We start from the raw sequence: 25,204 nt of genomic DNA, 5'->3' as shown, positions 1-25,204 counted from the left end.
TCATAGCATGAGAAGTCTCCCTTTTCCCTCAAATCACCGCTCCCATCTGAATCCTCTAAGACGCCTTATGATGTAGATCAAATGATGTATTGGATTCTCTGACTGTTCTCAGCCAGGAATTGTTGTTGAACTTAAAAAATAACAATGAGGGGCCGGTCCCACGTCTTAGCGGTTAAGTGCGTAGCGGCCGGGGATGGGATCCCGGGTGCACACCCACGCACCACTTGTCCTGCCATGCTGAGGTGGCATCACACATACAGCAACTAGAAAGATGTGCAACTATGACATACAACAGTCTACTGTGGCTTTGGGAAGAAAAAGGGAAAGAAAAAGGAGGAGGATTGGCAGTAGATGTTAGCTGAGGGCCGGTCTTCCTCAGCAAAAAGAGGAGGATTGGCATGGATGTTAGCTCAGGGCTGATCTTCCTCACAAATAAATAAATAAATAAATAATAAAAATAAATAAAAATACTTCTTTAAAAAATAATAATAATAATCAGTTTGCTGTTATTGTTGTACATGTCTGCTGATTGTATTTGGTCACTATGTGCTTTTCTTACTTGCCCCCATCCCAGCAGGCCATCCACTATGACTACCAGTGATCAGAGGACGCTATATAATGCTACCAATGATCATCTGTACAAACAGATGTTATAAATGGCACGCATAATTTAGATATGTGGATATTCCAAAAGTAATTTGTTTTGTACTTTGGAAAAGTAATACATTATTTTTGGAAGCAGCAGATTGTTCTTGTTTATGTTTGGACAGTAGCCAAAAAGAGATGGCAATATTCTGGGCTGCATAAAAGTGAAGTGTATTTAGGAACATCAATTTTTTTTTAATTTTATTTATTCATTTTTTTGTGAGGAAAATCAGCCCTGAGCTAACATCCATGCCAATCCTCCTCTTTTTGCTGAGGAAGACTGGCCCTCAGCTAACATCTATTGCCAATCCTCCTCCTTTTTTTTTTCCCCTTTTCTCCCCAAAAACCCAGTAGATAGTTGTATGTCATAGCTGCACATCCCTCTAGTTGCTGTATGTAGGACGCCGCCTCAGCATGGCTGGACAATCGGTGGATGGGTGCGCGCCTGGGATCCTAACCCGGGCCACCAGTAGCAGAGTGCGCGCACTTAGCTGCTAAGCCACGGAGCCGGCCACGAGGAACATCAAATTATCATAAGTTTAGTGTTAAGTGCTTGGAAAATATATCAGAAAGCAAACCAAAATCACCTCTAATCTTATCATAAATATGGCTTTGTGTTTGCTTTCCCTCTTATTATACTAGGAGAATTTTCTCGTGTCCTTATACAGTCTTTGGAAATATCAAATGGTTGCTTCTTTTAGTCTCTGTATATTTCTGTAATATAGCTAATCAGTCTCCTATAATTGGAGATTAACAATTTCTTATAAAAATCATCAAAGGGAATATCTATATTTAGATAGATTGAGAGAGAGAGACAGAGACAGAGATCTATCAATATTCTGGATCTAAAAATATGATACTTAACGTGAAAGCATTGGGAAAATGTTTTTGTTACAACGATAATTATCATTTTGTCTCTCCTAAACTCACAGAAAGAAGTTATTGAGATGAAAGCTTTCAATAAAACCACTGTGGTTTCACAGTTCATCCTGGTGGGCTTCTCTAGTCTAGGGGAGCTCCAACTCCTGCTTTTTATCATCTTCTTTCTCCTGTACTTGACAATCCTGGTGGCCAATGCAATCATCATGGCTGTTATCCACTTCAGCAAGACTCTACGCACTCCCATGTATGGTTTCCTATTCATCCTTTCCTTTTCCGAATCCTGCTACACTTTTGTCATTATCCCTCAGCTACTGGTCCACCTGCTCTCAGCCACCAAGACTATCTCTTTCACGGCCTGTGCCACCCAGCTGTTCTTCTTCCTTGGCTTTGCCTGTACCAACTGCTTTCTCATTGCCGTAATGGGATATGATCGCTATGTGGCAATTTGCCACCCCTTAAGGTACACTCTCATCATGAACAAAAGGCTAGGATTAGGGTTAGTTTCTCTGTCGGGATTCATCGGTTTCTTTATTGCTTTCGTGGCCACCAACCTCATCCGTGACATGCCTTTTTGTGGCCCCAATAGCGTCAACCACTATTTCTGTGACATGGCGCCTGTTATTAAGTTGGCCTGCACAGACACCCATGTAAAAGAACTGGCTATATTCAGCCTCAGCATCCTGGTAATCATGGTGCCTTTTTTGTTAATTCTCATATCCTATGGCTTCATTGTTAACACCATCCTGAAGATCCCCTCGGCTGAGGGCAAAAGGAAGGCCTTTGCCACCTGTGCCTCACACCTCACAGTGGTCTTTGTCCACTACGGTTGTGCCTCCATCATCTACCTTCGGCCCAAGTCCAAATCTGCCTCAGACAAGGATCAGTTAGTGGCAGTGACCTACACTGTGGTTACTCCTCTGCTTAATCCGCTTGTCTACAGTTTGAGGAACCAGGAGGTGAAGACTGCACTGAAAAGAGTTGTGGGAATGCCTGTGGCAACCAAGGTGATCTAACAAAAAATTTAAATTAACTAGAGAAGTCACAGAAGAAGTCAAAGGCATGAAATTTTCTCTGTCCTTTTATCAGTTCAGTCATGACTTAGACAATGTTTTCAAGGACTAAAACCAATGTTGCCTTTCTCTTTCCTCCCACTCCAGAAAAAGTGCAAGTCAATTAAAACAAAAAAAAGAAAAACTCTCACTTACCAAAAAGAGAAAAACATAATAGTTTCTTTAAGGAAAGACACAGGGGCCGGCCCCGAGGCTCAGCGGTTAAGTGCGCGTGCTCCGTTACTGGGGGCCCGGGTTTGGATCCCGGGCGCGCACCTATTCGCTGCTTCTCCAGCCATGCTGAGGTCGCGTCCCACATATGGCAACTAGAAGGATGTGCAACTATGATATACAACTATCTACTGGGGCTTTGGGGAAAAAAAGGAGGAGGATTGGCAATAGATGTTAGCTCAGAGCTGGTCTTCCTCAGCAAAAATAGGAGGATTAACATGGATGTTAGCTCAGGGCTGATCTTCCTCACAAAAAAAAAAAAAGGAAGAAAGAAAGACACAGTACTCAAAATGAAAGGATGCCAAGGACTGCTTTTCTGGTTGGATAGAGAGAATTGGATCTGAAGTTACGAGAAGCATCTTATCTAGGACACAGGCATTCACCTAGTAGTAAACCCACTAGGTACCAGGTTCCATGCAAAGTAGAAAAATTAAGATGAATAAACTGATATATTATGGAGATGGAGGAGTGGGTAAGTAGAAAGATGAGCAATGAAAAAAACTATGATAATAAAGATAATCAGATCTGTTAAAAGGATATAAACAAAGAGTTATGAGAACCAAAAGAACAAATATTTATTCCTTCCGAATGAAAAAAAGTTTGGAATAAGTAAGAGGAAAAGAGGGGAAAGGAAATTTGAACTGAGCCTGAAGTGGTAAACAAGATTTCCATACTAAGTAACTGAGTTTTCCAGTGACAAAAATATCAGTCAATATTACCAGAACTGTAGATTTTTTTCAAAATTTGATACTATTTTTATTATGTTAATTATAAATTAAACATTTTGGTTTTTGTTTGTAGTTTTTCTTTAGTTTTCACAGTGATATCTTTAAGTTTTTAGTGGATGTTAGTAATGGACATAAAACAACCGATAATGACAGCCTCACGTTTGCTGCTCAAGTGGAACACAGCACTCCGAAGAGGCAGAGATGGCCCTAATCTTTCAGTTGGCCAACCCTACGATGGTCATAATGTAAAACTTATATGAATCTAACATTTTATTGTAATAATTTCAACTATAAATATTAAACAGAATTGATTTTAAATCCAAACTCTATTGTTTACAAGCCATGTAATTTGAGACGTGATATTTCAAACTATTGGAACTGATGTGTCTTGAATTTTTTCATCTCGGCAGCTGAGGTTTTTTTGAGTGAATATGTGAATTTTCTAGTTAGCACAGTGCTTGTCTTCTGCTTGAGAGACTCGGGTACTGTTAACTAAACCCTTTTTCTGTCCAGCGACCCAACTCATCTAGAATAAAAATCTCCTGATTTGCTAAAATTATGTTGCACCACACAAAGGAAAAACTATCATTAATTGTATGACTGTGAAAATTATATATAAACAAGGAAAATGTTTTTATATAGTAAGTTAACCAACATGTTCTACTTCCTCTGTAAAGAACCTTGCCTGATTCCCACGGCACAATGAACACTTGTGTCTAGTAGATTACTTTCTAGTGTGCCTGCATATTTCAGCCCTTATAAATTAAATCGTATATGTTTGTTCTCAACACTATCTATGATGGTTGTATTTATTATTCTGTTTATTCTCCTTGTGAAATTTAATTTTGTACTATGTAGCCTGGTGAAGTATGATTGCACAAAAGATCATTTCTTTCTAATACAGCTAGGTTGAGTGTTTTGGAAAGGTTAAATATGAGCAAGAAAATCACAGAAGAAAAGAAAATCTTCAAAATCTAGAAGTGTTATTTACTTAGATTATTTTGCAAGTGTAAATTCATCAGAATTTTTCTAACGAATTATGGGTGAGCTTATCCTAGATATGCTCCAAAGAGCTCTGACCATGTAGTCCAATACTCAAAGTAAAAGCCTTATTCCTAAATGAAAATATTTGTAAAAATGTGTATATTTATGCATTTTGAGTTGAAATAAAATATTTTAATTATATAAGAGTCATTCTTTTGATTTCCTACTCTACCAAACTTTTTGAATTAATCAACCAACTACCTGACCTATTGGGTCAGAGGACAGGGTTTCTACTGTATGTTTTCAACAATGTACAAATATTTTTTTTCCTGTGGATGATATAGAGATGTAATAAGTGAAACAAAAAACAAAAATCAAAAAAAATTAATTATGCTAAAAGAGTGGATGTATAGTTGATTAATTTTCCTTAAGTACTACTTAGGTCATATAATTTTATGAAGTGCTCTCCAACTCGAAGTGTATATACAGTTACAATGCTTGTTTTCCCAAGTTATAGCTCAACCCCCCCACTTGCCTTGTTAGCAAGAAATTCACTATTTCCTTCTTGAGGTCTTCTAAACTGAATTTTTTAGAAACTCTTGGGATTCACACATTTAAAAGGAGAGTCAAAATGGTTTCCATGCAAAAGCAGAGAGAAGGTTGGTTCTCTATGTGCTGCTAGTCCTTCCTGCCACTCACAATGTCATTAGCAGAGTTGCTCCTATAGGACTGATAGGCAGTGCTGGTCCACTCACTAGTTACAAAGGGCTTCCCAAGCTCCGTGTTTCTTTGAAGGACATTAATTCAATTCCCCCAGATAAATAAAAGCTCCCTCACACATGTACTTCCTGAGTTTTAGCTCTGTCCTTCTTTAATTACCATTTACAACCCTGTCCTGAACCACCCACTGCCTCAGGAATGCTGAATCAGCACTTACTGGGTTGGGTAGGCATCCGAGACCCCAAGTCATCATCTCTCTTTTCTCCACTGGGATATGTGCCTAGAAAACGGGAGCTTTTCTTTCAAACCTTCAAAAGACAAAAGATCTAATTACCCCTTCTCTCCTCAAACAATAGGACAAATCACTTTTTCTAAGGCCAAATACCCTCACAATTCCGGGATTCCCTCTATATACCTTTTCAAGCGCATCGACATACCTGCCTCTGTAAATTTATCAGTGATTTAAAGGCAATTTTGTCACCAGAAAAGTGGAAAAAGAAGAGAAAAAAATTGAGATTAAAACTGGCATTGTACTTGCTCTGGCAGGATACCCCACACCAGTTAGTATCTTTTCAATAATAAACAACTAAAATAGAAGCTTGAAAACAAAGATTACCTGAAGTGTTTCATAAAATGTTACATTTCACTAGAGTGCTAATTTTAAGGAAAATAATTTATATCTGCTACCTTTGGTAAGTAGTCTAAGAAAGTGTCTATTATATCTCTCAAAAAAAAAGTTGTAGTTTTCTTTTGCTTTGAAGTGATGTGAATATCAAATATCTACTATGGGGAAAGGAAAGCCTTTCTTGACAGGAGAGGTTGTAGAATTTTCAATTTGTTATTCGTGTCAATCTGGCTTTGGTATCAGGGTAATTCTGACCTCATAAAATGAGTTTGGGACTGTTCCTTTCTCTTCAATTTTTTGAAGAGTTTGAGAAGGATATGCATCGATTCTTCTTTAAATGTTTGGTAGAATATACCAGTGAAACCATCCGATCCTGAGCTTTTCTGTGTTGGGAGGTTTTTGATTACTGCTTCAATCTCCTTAGCCATTACTGGTCTGTTTAAATTTTTTATTTCATCATGATTCAGTCTTGTAGGTTATATGTTTCAGGAATTTATCTGTTTCTACTAGGTTATCCAATTTGTTGGGATATAATTGTTCACAGTAGTCTCCTATGATCCTATGTATTTCTATGGTATCAGTTATAACATCTCCTCTTTTATTTCTGACTATATATATTTGAGCTCTCTTTTTTTTCCTTCGTGTGTCTAGCTAAGGCTTTGTCTATTTTGTTTATGTTCTCAAAAACCAACTCTTGGTTTTATTGATCTTTCCCTGTTGATCTTTTCTATTGATCTTTTTAGTCTCTATTTTATTTATTTCTGTTCTGATCTTTGTTATTTCCTTCCTTCTGCTAATTTTGGGCTTAGTTTGTTCTTTTTCTAGTTCCTTGAGGTGCAAAGTTAAGTTGTTTATTTGAGATCTTTCTTTTTTCTAGATGTATGAATTTATCACTCTAAACTTCCCTCTAACAACTGCTTTTGCAGCATCCCAGAAGTTTTGGCATATTGTGTTTCCATTTTCATTTGTTTGAGTTTTTTTTTTTAATTTCCCTTTTGATTTCTTCTTTGACTCATTCTTTGTTCATGAGTGTGTTGTTTACTTCCACGTGTTTGTAAATTTTTCAGCTCTTTTCTTGTTGTTGATTTCTAGTTTCATACCATTATGGTTGGAAAAGATACTTGGTATAATTTCAGTCTTTTACATTTGCTAAGACTTGTTTTGTAGCATATCACATTTCTATCCTGGAGAATGTTCTGTGTGCACTTAAGAAGAATGTGTATTTGCTGCTATTCTTATATGTATATCTGTTAGGTGCATTTGGTATAAAGTAGCTTCAAATTCAGCGTTTCCTTGTTGTTTTTTTGTCTGGATGATCCATCCTTTGCCAAAAGTGACATGTTGAAGTCACCCACCATTATTGTATTGTTGTCTATTTCTCCCTTCAGACCCATTAGTATTTGCTTAATATATTTAGGTGCTCCAATGTTGGGTGCATATATATTTACAATTGTTATATCTTCTTGATGAGTTGATCCATTTATCTTTATATAATGATCTTTGTCTCTTGGTATCAATTCTGGCTTAAAATCTATTTTACCTGATGTACCTTTAGCTACGCTTGCTTTCTTTTGGTTTCCACTTGCATGGAATCTTTTTCCATCTCTTCACTTTCATTCTATGTGTGAATGAATGAGTCTGAAGTGAGTCTCTTGTAGGCAGCATATAGTTTGTCTTGTTTTCTTATCCTTTTAGACACTCTGTACCTTTTGATTAAAGAATTCAATTTATTTACATTTAGAGTAATTATTGATAAGTAAAAGATTATTAATGACATCCTATTAATTGTTTCTTGGCTCTTTGTTGTCCCCTTTTTCCTTTTTTCCTCTCATTCTTCCTACATTTGTGAATTGGTGATTTTTCATGGTGGTGTGTTCTGAATCCCTTCTCTTTATCTTTTGTAAACCTACTATGGGTTTTTGTTTTGTGTTTACCATGAGGCTTACACAAAATATATACGTGAATGTCCATTTTATACTAATAGTGATGTAACTTTGCATAAAATGTTCTACCCTTTTACTCCCTTCTTTTTAGTTTTTAGTGTCACAATTAACCCTTTTTATATTGTGTATTTGTTAATAAATCATAGTAGAGATACTTATTTTTAATATACTCTTTTATTTTAAACTTTGTACTATAGTTGAGTGGTTAACACACCATCATATTGCAGAATTCAAATTTTCTAAATCTGACTATATATTTACCTAACCAGTGTATTATGTATTTTCTTGTTACTAATTAGTATCCTTTCATTTCTGCTTACAGAATTCCTTTCAGCATTTTTTGCAAGGCAGGTCTAGTGATGATGAACTCCCCCAATTTTTATTTTTCTGGCAAAATCTTCATTTCACCCCCATTTCTGAAGGATAACTTTGCCAGATAGAATATTTTTGGCTGGCAATTTTTTCATTCAGCACTTTGAATATATCATCCAACTCTATCCTGACCTGTAAAGTTTCTTCTGAGAAATGCACTGCTAGCCTAATGGAGGTTCCTTTGTAGGTTACGATTTTTTTTCCATTGCTACTTTTAGGATTCTCTCTTTGTCTTTGATTTTTGAAAGTTCATTATGATGTGTCTTGGAGGAGATATTTTTGAATTGAAATAATAAGATAATGTATTAGTTCCATGAACTCAGATGTCCAAGTCTTTCTGGAGGTTTGATGAGTTCTCAGCTATTATTTCTTTAAATAAACTTTCTACCCCCTTCTCCCTCTCTTCTCTTGCTGGAAATCCAATGATTTTGATATTTGTTCTTTTGATGGTGTCCCATAGATCACATAGGCTTTCTTTGATTTTGCATACATTTTTCTGTATTCTCCTCTGACTGGGTTATTTCAAAGTGCCTATCCTCTAAATCACTGATTCTATCTTCTGTTTTGTCTATTCTGCTTTTGATGCTCTGCATTGCATTTTTAATTTTATTCACTGAATTCTTCAGTGCCAGAATTTGTTTGGCTCTTTTTTATTTTTTCTGACGAAGATTCACCCTCAGCTAACATCCATTGCCAATCTTCCTCTTTTTGCTTAAGTTTAGCCCTGAGCTAACATCTGTGCCAATCTTCCTCTATTTTGTATGTGGGATGCCTCCACAGCATGGCTGACAAGTGGGGTAGGTCATATTCAGGATCTGAACCCACAAACCTGGGCTGCTGAAGCAGAACACGCAGAAATTTAAACACTTGGCCATGGGGCCAGCCCCTGTCTGGCTCTTTTTATGACCTCTGTCTCTTTATTAAGTTTTTCACTTTGTTTATGTATTGTATTCCTAATTTTATTGAATTGTTTTTCTGTGTTTTCTTATACCTCAATGAGTTTCCTCAAAACAGATATTTTGAATTCGTTATTGAGTAAATTGCATATTTTCATGTTTTTGGGTTTGGTTACTAGAAGGTTATTGTGATCTTTTGGTGATGTCATGTTTCCTTGATTCTTTATTTTCCTTGGAGTTTTACATTGTTGTTTCTGCATTTGATGTAGCTGTTACCTCATCCAATCTTTACTAGCTACCTTCAGATGGGAAATACTTTTTGTAGGTCCTGTTTATATCTTGGGCTTTCTCTGACCTCGTATGGATACAGCTGCTCCATCCTTCTTTCTCCCTCTTGTGGCAGAATACTTGAGCTTAGTATGGCTTTTTCTAGATTTTACAACAAACTAGATGATGGGAACCACTCTTTTGTTTTCTAAGGGTGGCACTACAGGTCAACTTTGTGCTTTCTCCCTTGCCCATAGACCCTCTCCCGTTTACATTGTGCTCTCCCTGTCTACTAAGCTTATTCCAGCAGCTACCTTGGGTGCGTGCACAATGAGCTGGCTATGGATTTGAAGGCGGTGTGGGTTTGGCACTTAGAGTGTTGGAGGTGCCCACAGCCCAGTTGGGGAGACCCTCAAGTGAGGTTTTCACAGTGGCTTGTAGGTGGACTTACTGCTGGAGTCCTGAACACAGTCAGCAGAAATCACATTCCTTAAATGCCTTCTGATATTCTTATCTACCTTTCACCACCTCCTCTCTCCACTCAGTCATGGAAGTCCTGACTCAACACTCTGAGTGCTCTCAGAGAGAAATGGGTTTCTCCAGCAACATCCCACAAGGTGGGGAAACTAGGCACTCATTCATTTCTCTCTTTCCCTCTTGGGAGAGGTTTTTGCCAGGTAGTTAATCCCATGCTGTGCTGCCTTGGGTGAGGGATGGCACTGAAAAATTCCCTCCTAAATACTCCAATTCATCTAACTTGTTTATTTGTTTTTGTGTTTTTTTTTTTTCCTCCAACAGAGTGCTAAAATCTCTCCTCAGTAAACCAGGACTTCACAAATGTTCTTTTATCCTTGGCTGTCTGCCCAAGTCATCCCACTTCAAGTGTTCCTCAACTGCAACCAAGAGGGTCTGAAGCCAATTCACAGATTCTTGCCAGTTTCATAGCCTATAACAAGGTCTGTCTACCTATTATCCAATGTACAGGTGGGAAAGACTCATCCCCAGGCCCCTTGGTGTATGATGCTGGATCCTCTAACTCCCAGAGAGGCACTTTTGTGTGGGGATGAATACTGAATTTTAGTTATGTAAAGGTGGACAAAAAGGAGAAACATTTTATGCCACAATAATGCTCTTGCTCACCTCTGTCATGTCTTTGTTTGAATGTGTCCTTCTTAATGAGGCCTTCCTGGATACCCTATATAAAATCATCACTCCCAAGTCTCACTCACTAGCTTTGCTCAACTTTTCTTCCATAGCACAAATAATATTCTAACATGAAGGCAGGATTCTTCACTTTTCTTCACTAATGTATACTTTAACTAGAAAAACTATGTAATACTTAGTAAGTCTTCAGTAAATAGTATTTTATTAGAGTAAATATGGACATTTTTTGTAATTATGTAAATAAAAAGATATCTCTGTGTGTGCAAACACATGTGTACACATTTGAAAGTCTAGCAGTGAAATCTAATGGAGATCTGTTAGTTTGATTTGTTTAGCATCCCACTTTCAGGGAACTTTCTCTCTCTGACTCCATGTAAACCAATTGGGGAAATGAATTACAGGGAGTTATCTCATTGACCACGAGTTTGGGCTTGTGACCGCACTGAGGCAAATCATTTTCTCTCCCCCATGGTTAAAAACAAGAGTAGACAGAGAAGGATGGAAACTGTTCAATGACAATTCCTGAAGAGATGATTAACAAGATCCTACAGCTGAGATTTTTGGAGTTGCTCTGTTTCCTTCAAAAGGTCTGGTTATGGGTCTTTCTTCACATACATGAACTGTCCACTAACTTTCAAGTAAGCATTATCATTAATGCTTACTTAATCAAGTTTCGTGTGAGGAACTGTGAAAAGTCTGAAATTTTGTACTAGTTGCAAGCTAAGAAGTTAGTCTGCTACAATTTCAGTAGAAGACTCCTAGGTCAAACACAAAGGACAGCTTATTACTTACAGTAACTGCAGTAGACAGAGGATTGAACCTTGTGTTGAGCCCCAAATCCCACAGGGAAATGTGAAAAGGGCTGGGTGACTCCTGAACATACAGTATGTAGTGTGTGTTACAGGAAAGGGACCCAGAGCACAGGTGATCAGGACAGGCTTAACGTTTCCTTCAGATTGACTAAACTTTAGACAGGTTTCTTGCTGACTCTAGAGCCGTGACCTCCCTTTTCTTAGAGCATTTACTTTAGCAAACTTATAATTGTAAATTCTCTGTCCTTCTGAGATGTAAATCTTTCTAAGAGTCCCTCATCGGTTTTATAACCCAGGACTGTCTTTCTCAAGGACATGGAAAAATCCCTTTGACATAGGATCATCAAGGAAGATATTGTTCCTATATTCCAGTTTCTTTGGGAGAATAGGAACCTAACTTCCTGTCATAAGGCTATGAGAAGTTTATTTTTCCTTTTGATAAAGCCAATCAGCAAACACAGGTGGTCTAAGGTCCTCCAGTACTTTTCCATTAGCTCATCTCAGCCTTTAAAAGTCTTCTCACTCTTTGTTATAGTAGAGTTTCCAAGATCAGACTGAGTTCTGGCTTTCTCTTCTATTAAAATAATCTTGAGGGCTGGCCCGGTGGCTTAGCGGTTAAGTGCGCGCGCTCTGCTACCGGCAGCCGGGGTTCGGATCCTGGGCGTGCACCGACGCATCGCTTCTCTAGCCATGCTGAGGTCGCGTCCCACATACAGCAACTAGAAGGATGTGCAACTATGACATACAACTATCTACTAGGGCTTTGGGGAGAAAAAAAGGAGGAGGAGTGGCAATAGATGTCAGCTTAGAGCTGGTCTTCCTCAGCAAAAAGAGGAGGGTTAGCACGGATGTTAGCTCAGGGCTGATCTCCCTCACACACACAAAAAAAATATTAAAAAAAAAATAATAATAATCTTGAATAAAGTCTTCCTTACCTGTTTAACATTGTCTAGCACAGTTTTGCTTTGACACAGGGAATCTGATTCTTTTATATGGGTAATAAACAAACTTGTCTACAAAGAACAACAATTCTTTCTCTTCTAAGACTGATACTATAGAAACACTGAGGAAAAGATAAAAGTTAAATAAAAAGTTACTCTGGAGATCCACACATGAAGAAGATAATAGGAAATTAGACCTATACAGTAAGATAGATGAAAACTTTAAAAAATCACATTAATGTCATGTTGCTGTGGAAAATACTCTATGCACTAGTGTTGGACATGAAACTCAGTCATTTTACATGAAATTTGACCAAGGTGTTAAGTGGAAAGTCCATTTATGGAGCTTCCTACTTAATTACTGCAACTTCCTGCAGTATAGAATTTAATTTTTTGATGTCTATATACTCTATATTCAGAAACTTTAAATTATAGACAGTTCCTCCTAATTTTTTTTAATGCATGTGACATAACAAAACAGCACTATTCTAGTTTAGTTGTATGCACTTTTCTAACCAGAACAGCATCTCTGTTTACCCCATGGTGAGTTTTTCTGAAATTCATCATTGAAGGAGAAGTTAAATCTGTTAAGCAAATCTAGTACGTAGTTCCAAGAATGCCAATTAACTTTCCTGCCATTATAATCAAATTATAAAACATAAAATCTGTGACCGTTGGATATAAGTAATTCCTTAAACAGGTAAATAGGAGCAGTACAACAAAATGTCAAAAGTAGAAAAGAAAAGATAAAATGGTAACAATAGAGTGAAATGATTTAGTTGAGATTGGCCATGAACAAGAAACCTCATGAATTGGGTCTATGAATGAGCTTTTGATACTCTTCAAACTCCTTAAATTGTAAGGAAGTATCCCCCTCCAATGTGTATAAGGATAATTTGATGTTTGGATATTGATTTCAACAGATCATCAAAGAAATGTCTGTTGCAAGATGTGGACTAGAATGATTAAGGTGATCAGGCCACTGGTCAGGCCGACTATTTGATTCTTTTTATAAAAACTTTTTGAACTCAATATTTTCCAATAAACCCTTTCATAGAACCTTATTCTAGAGTAAAAACAGGCAGTAGTGGCACATAATGTAAAAAAGGGAGTTTTTCTAACTTAGCTTCAATCGAGGCACAAAAGCAGAAGGAGGAAAATGTGCCAATTACTTTCAAAAATAAAAAAGTTCAGTTAAAAAGGGATGGAAATATATTCTTTGGAGGAAGCCATTGGAGTCCTTGGTATTTTATCTCACTTCAAAAGAAGAACTACCTCAAGACTTTGGCATGTATCCCCTGGAGTTAAATGTACAGAGTGGATTGGTATCTGATTGTACGTGAGAAATCTGAATGCAGGAGTCTGTGGCTATTGGAGTGAAGTACCAGAGCAGGGCCAGAAATGCCTGCACTTCCTCTGACTGGGGAGGGGCAAAAATTTCATTTTGGATCAGATATGGGCTAGTTGAGAGAAAAAGTCAATCTGGAATCACTTAAAATGGATTTACCTCCAAAGAGATGTGACTCAGAAAATTGGTGAACTCTCAGGATTAAGAGGCAAACTCACAAACTGTAAGCCAGAGGCAGCTTCCACCCTGTCATAAGAAAGTTGGTAAAAGCTCCAAGCAGGAAATGCTTCCAGAAACATCTTCAAAGCCCTGAGAGCACCATTGCCAGAACATGACAGTAACAGTCATGGAAGAAAATTCCTCCACCTATTCCTTCTCTCTCCCCAATGTAATCCTTGAGGATCAGTCATGAAAGTTAGTAGAGAGAAATGCGGTAGCTGACAGAGCTAATAAATAAGTGAAACTCCACTGGCCCCAATGTAGGATTCACAAATTAAAGAATACCAACATAAGACAAAGGGAGAAATTTTAGCATTAAATGAAATTTACTGTTATTACAGTGAACTAGACATTTAGATTTGAACAATACTCTGAGATTTCATCTCAGAAGCTGAAAAATAATACCCTACAGATTGGATTTAAAGGGATTGTGAGGAGAAAAATATATTTTGTGGTATATATTTTATAAAGAACTAATATTTCAATGAATTGATGATAGATATAATATGCATGTAAAAAGGAGGGTATTATTTATTATAGAATCTAAAATATAATAATATTTCAATTATATCCTTTCCTTCCTAACACTTTTTTGAGAGCAACTTGGACATCCTTGTTTCTGAGACTGTATACCATAGGGTTTAATAATGGAGTCACAATGGTATACATCACCGTTACTAGCCTGTCCTTGCTGGACACATAGTTTGCTGTTGGCCTCAGGTAGATGTAGGAAGCACAGCCGTAATGAACAATAACAACAGTGAGGTGAGAAGCACAGGTGGAAAAAGCTTTGCGTCTGCCTTCAGCAGAGGGAATCTTTAGGATCGTCCTTAGAATGCAGAGATAAGAAACACAGATGAACAAAAATGGGATCACAAGTACAAGAACCCCGCAGATGAATATGACAAATTCATGAACACCTGTATTGGTGCAAGCCAGATGAATGACTGGGGAGATGTCACAGAAGTAGTGGTTGACTTTGTTGGCACCACAGAAAAGGAGGCTGAAAACTAAATTTACTACTGTAAGTGAGGCCAAAAAGCCTCCAATTTCACAGGCAGCTGCCAATTTTCCACAGACCTGCCAATTCATAAGGATGGGGTAATGCAGAGGATGACAGATGGCAGAGTAGCGATCATAACCCATGACTCCCAATAGGTGGCAGTTGGTAATAGCAAAACCAAGACAGAAGAACATTTGAATGGCACAACAGATAAAGGAGATTGTCCTGGCCACACAAAGAAGATTGATGAGCATCTTGGGAAGGATGACAAAGGTGTAGAAGGTCTCCGATGTTGAGAGAATGCCGAGGAAGAAGTACATTGGAGTGTGAAGGCTTTGATCCTGGCAGATGACACTAATAATAGTGATATTACCAGTGAGAATGACAATATACAGAAGGAGAAAAACCACAAAGAGGGCCAGCTGAATTTCATCAAGGCTCAAAAAACCCATCAACACAAATTCAGTGACCATGGTGAGGTTTTCTGCCGTGACCTGCAATAAAGAGCGAAGGAGTAAAACTTATTCAGGTACATGGATATAAGAATCTGAGGTATAGAGGTCTATGCTCCTTTCTGGAGGTGTAGGGAGAATCTTGCCTTTTCCAGTCTAGCACCTTCTCAGATTCATTGATTCATGGTCCCTCTCCTCCTTCGTCAACCTGCACAGTTATATCTCTTTCTCTGACTCTCTGATTCTCTCTTCCGCTTTTTAAAACCCTGTGACTACATGGATACACTCAAATAATACAGGATAATCTCTTTATCTGAATGTCAGTGGATCAGCAAACTTAATTCTGTCTCCAACCTTAATTCTCCTTTTTCTTGTAACCTAACTTATTCATATATTCTAAGGATTATAACATGGACATTTTTGGAGGGCCATTATTCTGGTTTCTACAACTTTTGTTGTTGCTAGTGCCATTGAGTGGATTCAGACCCCTAGAGACCCTGTGTACAGCACAGCAGAGCCCTGTCTGGTCTTTTTTGTGCCATCCTCTCATCTTCTGGTGCTATATCAGACAATGCTTCACTTCTATTCAAGAGTTTTCATGGCCATCTTCTTTTTCCAAAGTGGATGGCCTGGTCCTTCTTCCTAGTCTGTCTTAGTCTGGAAGCTCTGCTGAAACTTGTCCACCATGAGTGACCTTGCTGATGTTTGAAATATCAGTGGTATAGTTTTTATGCATCATGGCAGCTCACTCCCACCACAGTATGACAACAAACAGATGGGTGGTGTGGTTCCCTGAGCGGGAAATGAACTCAGGCTGCAGTGGTGAGAGCACCGAATCTTAACCACTAGACCACTAGGGCTGGCTTTATTACAACTAGCAACACAAAATCCAAAAATGAAATAAAGTAAACAATTCTCTTTATAATAACATTAAAAAAATATTTAGGATCAAATTTAACAAATGAGGAGCAAGACATATACACGGAAAACTACCAAACATTGTTGAGAGAAATTAAAGAAGAATTAAATAAATGAAGAGACGTCCATTTTCTTGGGTTAAAAGACTCAATATTGTTATGAGGCAGCTCTGAGCAAATTGATCTGTAGATTCAACATAACTTTTATCAAACTTCAGCAGGTTTTCTTGTGAAAATTGACAAAGTGGTTATAAAATGTATATGAAAAGGAATCAGAATAGTCAAAATGTGAAAATGAAGAGTAAAGATGGAGGATTTATATTTTCTGATTTCGAAACTTACTCTAAAGATATAGTAATCAAGAAAGTATGGTACTCATGTATAGTTATACATATAGATCAACGGACAGAATTGAGAGTCCAGAAATATACACTTCAAAGGTACCATTATGAAAAGGAAGAGAACATCACACATAAATAAAAATGTATTTGCAAAACATATATCTGATAAAGGATTTGTATCAAAATATGTAAATAACTCTTACAGTTAAGTAATGAGAAACAAGCAGTTTTAAAAAATGGGCAAACGCTTTCCATAGACATTTCATCAAAGTATATCAGCAGTTAACAGGTATATGAAAATATGTTCAATATCATTAGTCATTAGGGAAATACAAAATAAAACCACAGTGAGGTGACTGTTCACATACACTAGAACGAGTATAACTAAAATAATGGCCACTTAAGGGTGCTGATGAGGTTGTGGAGAGATTGAAACCCTTATGTATTGCTGGTGGAAATGTAAAATTATGAAGTCACTTTTGAAAACAGTTTGGTAGTTTTTTTCTAATGGTAAATATAAACTTATATAATAATATAACAATTTCATTCTTAGGAATATACCAAAAAGAAGTAAATGCTATCCACACAAAGACCTTTAAGTGAATGTTCATAGCAGCATTATTCATAATAGCTAAATAAAGGAAACTATCCAATAGCATATCAATTTATGAATAAATAAATTTATGGATAAACAAAATCTAATCTAGCCATGAAATTGAATACTATTCAGTAATAAAAAGAAATGAACTAAAAGTACATACCGTAAGGTAAATTATCTTCAAAAATATTATGTTAAATGAAAGCAGCCGAGTGCAAAAGACTACACATTTAAAATTCAATGTATATGAAATGTCCAAGAAAGGATAATCTATATCAGTAGAAAGCAGATTAGTTGTAACCTGGGAATGAGACAGAATGAGAATTGACTGCAGTCAAGAAGTATCTTTTTGGGATAATGAAAATGTTCTAAAACTGGATTGTGGTGATGATTACACAACTCTATTAATTTGTACATTTAAAATGGGTGAATATCATGGTATGTAAAGCTATTTCAAAAAGGTTATTTTGGAGGAAATTCATAGATATAATATTGGCTATTTAATTTTTCATATATGTGGCTATTTTAATCACTAAAAGAAAACATTTGGGGCATTAGGATTCATTTAATTTTCATCATTTGAGTCCTTGTCTGGGGTCTTGAAGAGTTTCTGGAACACATCATATATTAAAAAATTTTTATAAAATAACTTTAAGTTATTAATTGTTTACATTTCTAATCTAACAACTTAGAGTTTACCATGCTAGTAATGCCCAATTCTATCTCCAGCCTACAGTTAATATAGCCATAAATATATTAAAAAAACAGAAAAGAAGATCATATACCTGAAGAGGATTGAGAAAGAGGCTCTATTGAATTCAATACAGATGGATTAAGTTAAATTGCGAATGACTATTTATTTCACGTGTTTTCCCCCTTTGAACAACCACAATATAGACATTCAAGAAAAATCAGAACTCATTTTTTAGCTGATTCAAACTGATGGGAACAAAAGAATCATTTTCTGTATTTATATGCAGGATAACTATATCCTTAAGTAACCAGAATTTTCCCTACCACCTTTCATTTTCACTTCCCTTGCCCATCAATATTTCTATTTATAGATACATATGGAGTCCATCACACTTAGATCAAAATATGGTCTGTTGTAGAGCAATTTAATTCTGATACATAAACTGCCTTTAGAACAAACATTGTATATGGGACATAGGGGCAGGAAAAGCAATGTAAATTGGGGTCAAGATTTGCTATAGTCTTTTATGCAGTAAAAAAGCAAAGAAACTTGACTATTTTTGAAGTCATTTTTTATTCAATGTGTTAATGAATATTGGTCTGAGAGAAATCTGTCTTTGATCAAAGATTATTAAAAAGAAAAATGTCCAAAGCAACAGGGTATAAAACATGCTGGAACACAATAAAATGGAAGAATAAACCTAAAGACTTGAAAAACAGTCAAATCATGTAAATATTTCATAGAGTTCAGCAAATTACAATTCTACAACAAAACATGACAAAAGACAATAACAAAAACTAAAACAGCCACAAACAGAAGAAAACCCTTGTAAAACTAAGCAACATCATTAATTAAATATAACTAAATAAAATAGAGACATACTTTAAAGGATTGGAGAGAAAGTAACAGACATAGAAGAATGACAAAGCAGATCCAACATGCACAGCATCGGAGTCTTTATAAAACAAACTCAATATTTAAAACTAGTAAAGAAAACTTCCCTGAAATCAAAAAAATCTGCATCTACATGTTGAAATTATCTGTCATCCTTTCACCTTATTCAGATTCATGACTATCCAAATATTCATGAACATTGACCAAAAACAGTCAAGCATAAGATATATCCCAGTTAAAGTATTATATTTAAATACAAGGAAAAATGATCTGTACTTTTGAGCAAAAATACTGATCACTAAAAATAAAAAGTAAATCATGTGGAAATCATATTTCTTGGCAGCAATATACAATGCATAATGAGAGTGTGGAGCTTTTCAAGAAATCCAAGGAAAGAAGATTTGACCAAAGATTTTTATTCATAGACATACTGTCCTCACAGACAAAAGATATAGTAAAATAGTTTTAAATATACTAACACTCCAGGAATATTAAAACCACTAACTTTTCTTGATGAACTCACTAGATGAAGAGATCCATTCACCCAGAGATGTCTGGTGGATCTTTTGGCTAAAGGACTGGTAGTGGACACTGAATAAATATACCTAACTGTAGATCCAAATAGCACATAAATGTTAAGTACTTGGCAAAGAAAGAGTAACACATTTAAAAAATAAGAAGAGAATGAACAGAGAAATGGTGAAGTAGGGAAATTTTACTTATTGCTGCATAAATAATGGATGAGACTCAATGTCTATCATTTAAAACTGATCAAACAAATAATGAATGTCTAGGAAAAAAGACTAAAGATAAAAATAATCAGATATATTCTTAAAGCAGAACTTAACTCTATGCATTGTATAAGACACATCCATAACAAAATGATTCAGAAAGGCTAAAAAATAGAGAAAAGGGAAATAATCCCAGCACACAGAAACCGAAAAAGCAGGGGTTATGATCTTGATATTTGACAACTTAAAATTAAGACCAGAATCGTTATGCGAGCAACAAAAACAATGACAAAAGATATTTTTAATGTTAACACGCACAATTCACAATGACATTATAATAGATATGAATTTATGTCCCCTCAGAACAGAGTGCAACCTTCATAGGAAAGAACTCATAAAAGATTTACAAGGAGAAACAGGCAGACATACCAACAATGGGTAACTTTAATAAACCACTCTGGTCAAAACAGATCAAGAAGAAAAATATAACTAAAGATTTAGGAAACTGAAACAGCAAAATCAGTAAGGTATATCTTACAGGTATACAATGAGTTTGTCTTCTAATAGAAGAGTATACACTTTCTTTTCAAGGTACATCTAATATTTATGAATTTTGACTGTATATTAATTCACAACAAAAATGTCAAGCAATGTCACAAATTGAAAAGAATACAAACATATTTCCTAATCCCTTGTAATAAACTATTAATGGATAATAAAATAAAAACCTCTTTTATCTGATAATTTTAAAATATTATTACATAACCGTTGGGTCAAAGGGGAAATACAAAGCAAAATAAATAAGTTCTATAAAATAATGTCAGCTATATTCTCCATATTAGAATATGGGGTCTAATTTAAAGCAGTGATTAGAGGAAAACTCATACCTTAATTATATATATATGAAATTTTAAAAAATAAAAATTTTTATGAAACAACAGAAATGTAGAAATAGAGCAATAAATTAAAGAGAAATAAAAAGGTAAAAATAATACAAATAAAATAAAAATAGTATAGAAAAAGAGGAAACCACTAGAATATATATATACACACACACACACATTGGCTCTTTGGTTAAAAAAATAGACAAAACATGCTTCTACTACTACTTTATCTAAAAAAATACGAGAAAAGAGAAAGCACATATATACACAGTACAAAATGACAAGGCAAACAACCATTTTAGGAAAGAAATTTTAGGAAAGAAGATTCATAATAGAATCTTTGTACAAATCTTTGCAAGGAAATTTGAAAGTCCAGAATTATCCAGAAATGGATAATTTCTGGAAAAAATTAATTCTCAGTCAAAATAAAAATGGCTATTTATTCTAGGTCAATTCACTTAGAAGAAATAAAGGATATTATCATAGAGCTACTCCTCAAAAAAGACACTATGCCTATACTGTTTCATAGAGAAATTCAATAAATCTTCAAAAATGAGATGCTGTTAACGCCACATAAACTGTTTCTAAAATACAATAGTAGCGTAATAAATACTTAAAAAAAAAATCCACTTGAATCTTCAACTCATGTAATGTTTAAAAACTCTCTTGAGTATGTCAATGAAATGCAAAGAAAAAATGAAAGGATTAGAATAAAAGGTATTACGTGATGGAAAAATTGAAAAGCTAAGCTTAAATATAATGACAGATTACCAGATAGTAGTAAATAATCAACAAATTGATGGCATAAAATAATATTCATATTTGCAACAAAAACACAGTCAGAAATATTAGAAAACAAACAACAAATGGAAAATTACCAAAAATATTTTCAAAATGTTAATATTAATAAAAAACTTAAATACAAACTGATGGAAAAAATACCTAAAATTCCAGTGTAGAAAATGGATATAAGCACGCAGTGTATAAAATAGGAACAAAATGCATCAAATATATAAAATTTAGTTTCACTTCATTTAAAATACACTGCAAGTTAAAATTAAACTGAAGGATTATTTACACTCTTCAAATTAGCAGTAGTGATTTGGGTTATATGACCAGCAACGGAAATACTTGCTAATAGGATTACAAATTGATTATAACTTTATGGAAAGAAATTGTGCAAAATATATCAAAACCCTTAAATACAGTCATTCCATTTTTTCCAGTAATTCCATTTTTGAAAATCTACTCTACGGTAACAGATTTATGCATGAGGATATATTTACAGTAAGGAAAATTTGGTGGTCTAATATGGACTAATAGTATCAGGTTTAAGAAGGCAGTGTTATGTAGTGTATGCAAGTATAGAATCTGAAGATAGGTAACTTGGATTTGGGTCCCAGTTCTTCCATTTGGTGACTGTGTGACCTTGGACAAGTTATTTAACCTCTCTGTGTTAAAGTTTCTTCATCTGGAAAAGGTCAGATGTGAGGATTAAATGTTTTCGTATATGTCAAGTGCCTAAAACTACATTGGAAGCATGCTACTAGTGGTGTTATTTTCTTTGATGATTATTTTTCTCACTAGGCTCTTTGTAAACAAATCAGCCATTCGAAAACAGTGATTTTGAAACCTTTTGCTTATCCCATCACTGAGATTATAGAATCAAGTTAGTCATTAACACCGGTAGTTTTAAAACCCAAATAGAGTAGATGAGAGAAACAGAGAAGACATTGGGAGAAGTACACAAAGTATGAGTAGCCCTTGTTTAAAGTGAATCTTTTGTTTCAGTCTGTGTGCATGTGCCCATGCATGCTGGGTGGAAATTAAATTATATTTCCTACTTTGTCTTGCAGGTAGAACTACGAACAGAGAATATACAACTCAATGGGCTGACAGCTTTGTTGGAAAATAAACTTTCTTTACCTCTTCAGACCCCCTGATTCCCATATCTGCTGTTTTGGGCAAGACTGACTCTTCTCTAGAGGCAGAACTCTGAAATTTGAAGAATTTCAGTGTTTCTAAAAAGAAAAATAAATATCCATGACGCCCTCTATTTTCAGTATTGTTTGCCTTTCCTCTCTCATATGAGGTCCTGAGGGGAAATTAGAAGAGACAAATCCATTCAAGGCAGGAGTCTATAGATTTTTGTTTCCACTGCTTTTGACCTGGGAAGGTGAATTGGAAGAGATGATTTTCAAGAGTGATTTAGGCAGCAAAGATACAGGGGCCTGAGAATGAGAGGCATAACATTGCAGACACAGAACTGCTTGGACAAGGTGGCAAGAAATAGGAGAATAGATAGCAAAGTGGATATTGAAACAGTTCGGTTGAGAAGAAGTGGCAAATGCAGAGACATTAAAAGTTTCATTTAACCAATTACCTTCTTACCCCAAACCTTATAATAATCCCTGTGAGCTTTATAATACTCCAAACTCCTTGGCAGAAAAAAAAAAAAAAAAAACAAGTGGGGGAGGGTATTAATAATTTGGTTTCTCACTATACTCTAAATTCATCTCTTCCATCTCCCAGATTTTGTCCCAATATTTTAATTGCATGGAACTTCGTGTAGTTCATTGAGCACGCAGTGAGCCATGTCATATCACAGCAATGCCTTTTCCTGCTTTGGGCAGATCATCTGACCTCTCAGAAAAGAGCAAATCATTTGCTCTCAAGTCCCATTCCCATAGCACTTCTTTAAATTCAACGAATATTTAATGCGTATGTTCTAAGTCACAGCCACACCGTTAAGTGTTTGGGATACATCAGTTAACAAAACAAAGATCCCTACCCTCATGAAACATATATTCTAGAACGTTTCACATTTTAGATAATGACCTTTGCCAAGGAAAATTTGAGCTCTTAGAATACAAAGACCACGTTGTTCATTTGACAAAAGTTTTTGTGCCAGGCACCATGCATTCACATGTGGCTCCCTAACCCCATCAGCATCAGAGTTCCTAGCAAATAGCAAAGATTCAAAATATATGTGAGAAAAATCAATTATTAAACACATTAATACAAGAATAAATCACTGCAACTGATTTATATATATTTGTCACATAGCTGATAGAGGTATTAAATGAGCAAGGAAGCTAGAGAAAGATTTGTATCCTGAAGAAAGCACTAGATGTGAAGTGAAAAGTCACAAATCCACATTCTTATTTTAGCAGCATTTTTTTGAGTAAATAATTAAATCTTTTTAAATTTCAGTTTTCTGCAATTTGGGATATTATGAGGATTAATGGACAGCATAAGTAAAATATGTAGCCTAGAATTACACATAAGAAGTTCTAATTAAATATTTCCTACTTTTCTTCCTTCTTGAGGTTGATACTATGAATACCATCCATGACCATTCTGTAATATCTCTAATGTTTTCCTTTTTTCCTAACCTTAAGACCTCAACCTGAGCACTATGTTGTCTCCCCATCCTGCTATTTCCCTATTACCACCCCTCAATCCTTCACTTTTATTGTATATAGATCACAATTCTAAAAAGATCTCAGCAATTTCTGAATTGAATATAAGATGAAAGGCATAACTAGTTATTATTTATGAGTTAGCATAAATATACCATAAGATTTTAGATAATTTAATGAATCATATTCCTTAAGCTATTTATGACATAAGGAAGAACAAGTCACCGATGTGAAAATTTCACATTCCCCAAAATGTGAGTCCTAGGGTATAGTTGAATCCAGTTATCCTATCTCCTAATCATAGCCCAGGGTCCTTAAAGAAATGTCCAAGAAATTTTCCACGAATAGCTTCAATCCCAGTGTATTACAGATCTTCCTCCTATTGTCTTAAAATTTTTCAAGCCAGTAACAAAAGACTCACCACCATACTCCCTGAACAGTGCTCATTGTGTCTCTTCTGAGTGGATGGATCCACCTACAACCCTGATGAGTATTATTAATAGACATTTTTCTGGATGTGAGCGTTAGTGTTGATGCCCTGCTTGGTAATTTTGCTACCCAGCACCCTAGGGAGCCATTACCACAGTCCTCCTGAAACGAGTCATGCTTTCCCTTAATTAGAAACTATGATCCAAGGAGAAAATGGACCGCAAAACTCTCTTGCCAAAAGATAAACTATGCAATAGACTAGGGGAATTTGTTAGTCTTATTTTAGACTCCCCAGTGCGATGAACACTATCAGCAGAAAAGACACGGTAACCCTCTCCCACGGGCCTCCTCCTGCAGTTCTTGCTTTTCACCCTTTGCTCGAAGGCAAGAATTGCCTGTGCTTTTCCATCCTGCACTCTAGCCTCTATTTCAAAGGAGAGGAGTATGTTTTGAGAAGTGACAGAGCAATGGACTGGTGTAGATCTAGCAATGACAGCAGCAAAAGCAAATCTGAGGCATGCAATGTAGTGTGGAAGTACTCAGTTGCAGGGCCTGGAGACATGATTTACATACTTATTCATTCCAAAATCATATACTTAGTTCTTACTTTTATCATGAAATGCGTTTTCTTGTTATTGAGGTATAATTGACATAAAATCCTATATTAATTTCAAGCATTCACCATAATGATTTGATAATTGTATGTGTTGTGAAATGATCACCACAATAAGGCTAGTTAACATTCATTACCATACATAGTTATAGTATTTTTTTGTGTGATTAGAACTTTTAAGATTTACTCTCTTAGCAACTTTCAAATACAGTATTATGAGTTATGGTTACCATGCTGTACATTACATCCGCATGATCATGATTTTATAACTGTACCTTCATTTTGTGCCTTTTGACTCCCTTCACTCACTCCACTCACCTCCCACCCCCCACCTCGGGCAACCACCAGTCTGCTCTCTGTTATCTATGAGCTTGGTTTTATGTTTTGTTTTTGTTTTATA

At 35.7% G+C, this 25,204-nt stretch overlaps 2 protein-coding genes across 2 annotated transcripts; one reads left to right on the top strand and one right to left on the bottom strand.

Moving 5' to 3' along the window:
- Window positions 1-1,592: 1,592 nt before the first annotated feature.
- Window positions 1,593-2,540, top strand: LOC131403233 (olfactory receptor 10T2). Its single transcript, XM_058537517.1, has one exon. The coding sequence runs from the start codon at window positions 1,593-1,595 to the stop codon at window positions 2,538-2,540; it is 948 nt and encodes a 315-aa protein (XP_058393500.1).
- Window positions 2,541-14,387: 11,847 nt separating this feature from the next.
- Window positions 14,388-15,379, bottom strand: LOC131401399 (olfactory receptor 10R2). The gene has a single exon (XM_058536639.1). The coding sequence runs from the start codon at window positions 15,300-15,302 to the stop codon at window positions 14,388-14,390; it is 915 nt and encodes a 304-aa protein (XP_058392622.1). The 5' UTR covers window positions 15,303-15,379.
- Window positions 15,380-25,204: the final 9,825 nt, after the last annotated feature.

This window comes from Diceros bicornis, chromosome 4, assembly GCF_020826845.1.
Source record: "Diceros bicornis minor isolate mBicDic1 chromosome 4, mDicBic1.mat.cur, whole genome shotgun sequence".
NCBI classification, from domain to species: domain Eukaryota; kingdom Metazoa; phylum Chordata; class Mammalia; order Perissodactyla; family Rhinocerotidae; genus Diceros; species Diceros bicornis.
The sequence above is the reverse complement of the archived record's forward strand: the minus strand, read 5'-3'. Positions and strand labels throughout refer to the sequence as shown.

Bases quoted from the DNA above. Each gene is read 5' to 3' on its own strand.
- LOC131403233 (XM_058537517.1), top strand. From the start codon at position 1,593: ATGAAAGCTTTCAATAAAACCACTGTGGTTTCACAGTTCATCCTGGTG.
- LOC131401399 (XM_058536639.1), bottom strand. From the start codon at position 15,302: ATGGTCACTGAATTTGTGTTGATGGGTTTTTTGAGCCTTGATGAAATT.